The sequence below is a fragment of the Gastrolobium bilobum genome, unplaced genomic scaffold (genome assembly GCF_033153095.1).
Source record: "Gastrolobium bilobum isolate Gb01-03AN ecotype WA unplaced genomic scaffold, APGP_CSIRO_Gbil_v1 utg18832, whole genome shotgun sequence".
Taxonomy (NCBI): domain Eukaryota; kingdom Viridiplantae; phylum Streptophyta; class Magnoliopsida; order Fabales; family Fabaceae; genus Gastrolobium; species Gastrolobium bilobum.
Window position 1 is genome coordinate 200,432 of NW_026898189.1, and position 2,069 is coordinate 202,500.

Sequence of the window (2,069 nt, forward strand, 5' to 3'; positions counted from 1 at the left end):
TGTTTAAAATATATAACCATGCAAAAGTTGTCAGAAATTTCAGTATTTTTTTATAGGCAATAGTGACAATGATAATGAAATGAACGATGGAAAAGCACTAAAAAATAGAGAAGAATAAAAAAGAATTAAGGGGAGAAGCTTTTAGCCATGCCGGTTAGAATTTAATCAATGGTTCAATCATGTCACCGTAAATCGTAGAAAGCAAGGGGGGGGGGGGGGGGTCTACTACCCATGATGTTAAATAATAGAAGTGGACTTGTCTCTCTCTCTCTCTCTCTCTCATCCTGTCATTCTCTTTCACTGTTCTCTCTCTCTATAAGCCTATGTATCTATATATCCATCTGAATATACAAATGATACTCTCTTTTTACATGGTTGCTTTTCCATCCCTTTTTTCTGCTTACTTTACGAGAGAAGGGAAAGGTAATGAGAGTGCATATGAACAAAAGTTTATGGCAAAAAATTTGAACTTTGTTAAAAGCAAAATATATGCAATAATAAAGAAAGAAAATATTTTTCTGGGGTTGAGAAAGAGAACAGAGGAAAAGACAGAAAGCACAACGTCAGAGTTAACCGTAGGGTTTCCCTTGGGTATTGTTTTGGACAGCCTGAGGTACAGAGGGAATCCCTCTTCTCATCTCATCCACATCACTCTCTCTCTCCCTTTCTCTCTCTCTCAGTTTGAACTTTGAGCAACTGGGTCTATATTTTTGTTCATATTAGTGTGGCTATCACTGGATTTTTTTGGTGTATATATATAAAAAAAAAAACAAAAAATTGTCTCTTGGGTTGGTGCCAAACAAGTAGAGGAAACCATTGAAGCTTGTAGTGAGGGATTGTTTTGCTTCATAGAGATAGAGAACTATATATCTCCACTTTTTTTTTTCTTTTGCTTTAAAAAAAATCTGGATTTCAAAGACTATTCCTGAGTTGTATGCCAATTTTGCCTCTTTGTTCTGTTATTTCTCTCACTTGTCCAGCTTTTTTCCTTTTCTGTTTTCAGTAAGGGTTGTTCTTAGCTAGATCCCAGAAGCAAGACTTGTTGTAACATATATACGAAGAACCCAGATCTATGGCCCATGACACAGACTTAGGATTCAAAAAATTCCAAATATAAGAAAAGATGATGAAGGGTTTGATGTTCCAACAAGAACAGCAGCAGCAGCAACCATTGGTGGAGGAAAACATGTCTAATTTGACTTCTGCATCCGGTGAAGCTAGTGCTTCCTCAGGCAACAGAACAGAAATTGGTACCAGTTACCCTCAACAACACCTTGCTTCACCACCAACTCAAACACAGCCTCCACTTAAGAAAAAGAGAAACCTTCCTGGCAACCCAGGTTTCTTATCTATCTCTATTCAGAGTTCTAAGTATCATTTGTTTTGTTTTGTTTAATATATGTCCTTGTCTTGTTTCTCTGAATTGGGTTTCTCTTATCCTTTTGTTTTTTGTGTTTTGTGTTTTGTGTTTTTTGTTTTTTTTCAATCTATTTTAGACCCAGATGCTGAAGTAATCGCCTTGTCTCCAAAGACTCTTATGACATCGAATAGGTTCATTTGTGAGATCTGTAACAAAGGATTCCAAAGAGATCAGAATCTTCAACTTCATAGAAGAGGACACAATTTACCATGGAAGCTGAAGCAGAGAACAAGCAAAGAGATAAAGAAGAAGGTGTATGTGTGTCCAGAAGCCACTTGTGTGCACCATGACCCAGCAAGAGCCCTGGGAGACCTAACAGGTATCAAGAAGCACTTCTGCAGAAAGCACGGTGAGAAGAAGTGGAAATGTGACAAGTGCTCAAAGAAGTATGCAGTTCAATCAGACTGGAAAGCTCACTCGAAAACCTGTGGAACAAGGGAGTATAGATGTGACTGTGGAACCCTCTTCTCAAGGTAACTAACCTTACACCATTAGGAATGACATATCTGAATTACGGGTTCAGTTTATAAGTCACACATCATTCATTTATGAAGCTGCTGGATGCGATTTGAATCCGAGGTTGACTGAAATTCACATCATTTTTTTTTTTGAGGAAATCGAATTCGAGTAATAATAAAATCACATTCTT

The 2,069-nt window shown here is 37.4% G+C and overlaps 1 protein-coding gene across 1 annotated transcript in view; it reads left to right on the plus strand.

The window, feature by feature from the left end:
• Positions 1 to 422: 422 nt before the first annotated feature.
• LOC133313691 (protein indeterminate-domain 11-like) overlaps positions 423 to 2,069 on the plus strand; it is a 2,925-nt gene continuing 1,278 nt past the window's right edge. The window contains exons 1-3 of the mRNA XM_061515091.1: positions 423 to 613; positions 1,004 to 1,340; positions 1,497 to 1,893. Of these exons, the coding sequence (XP_061371075.1) occupies positions 1,124 to 1,340; positions 1,497 to 1,893 (614 nt within the window). The 5' untranslated portion in view covers positions 423 to 613; positions 1,004 to 1,123. The remainder of the gene's footprint in view (positions 614 to 1,003; positions 1,341 to 1,496; positions 1,894 to 2,069) is intronic.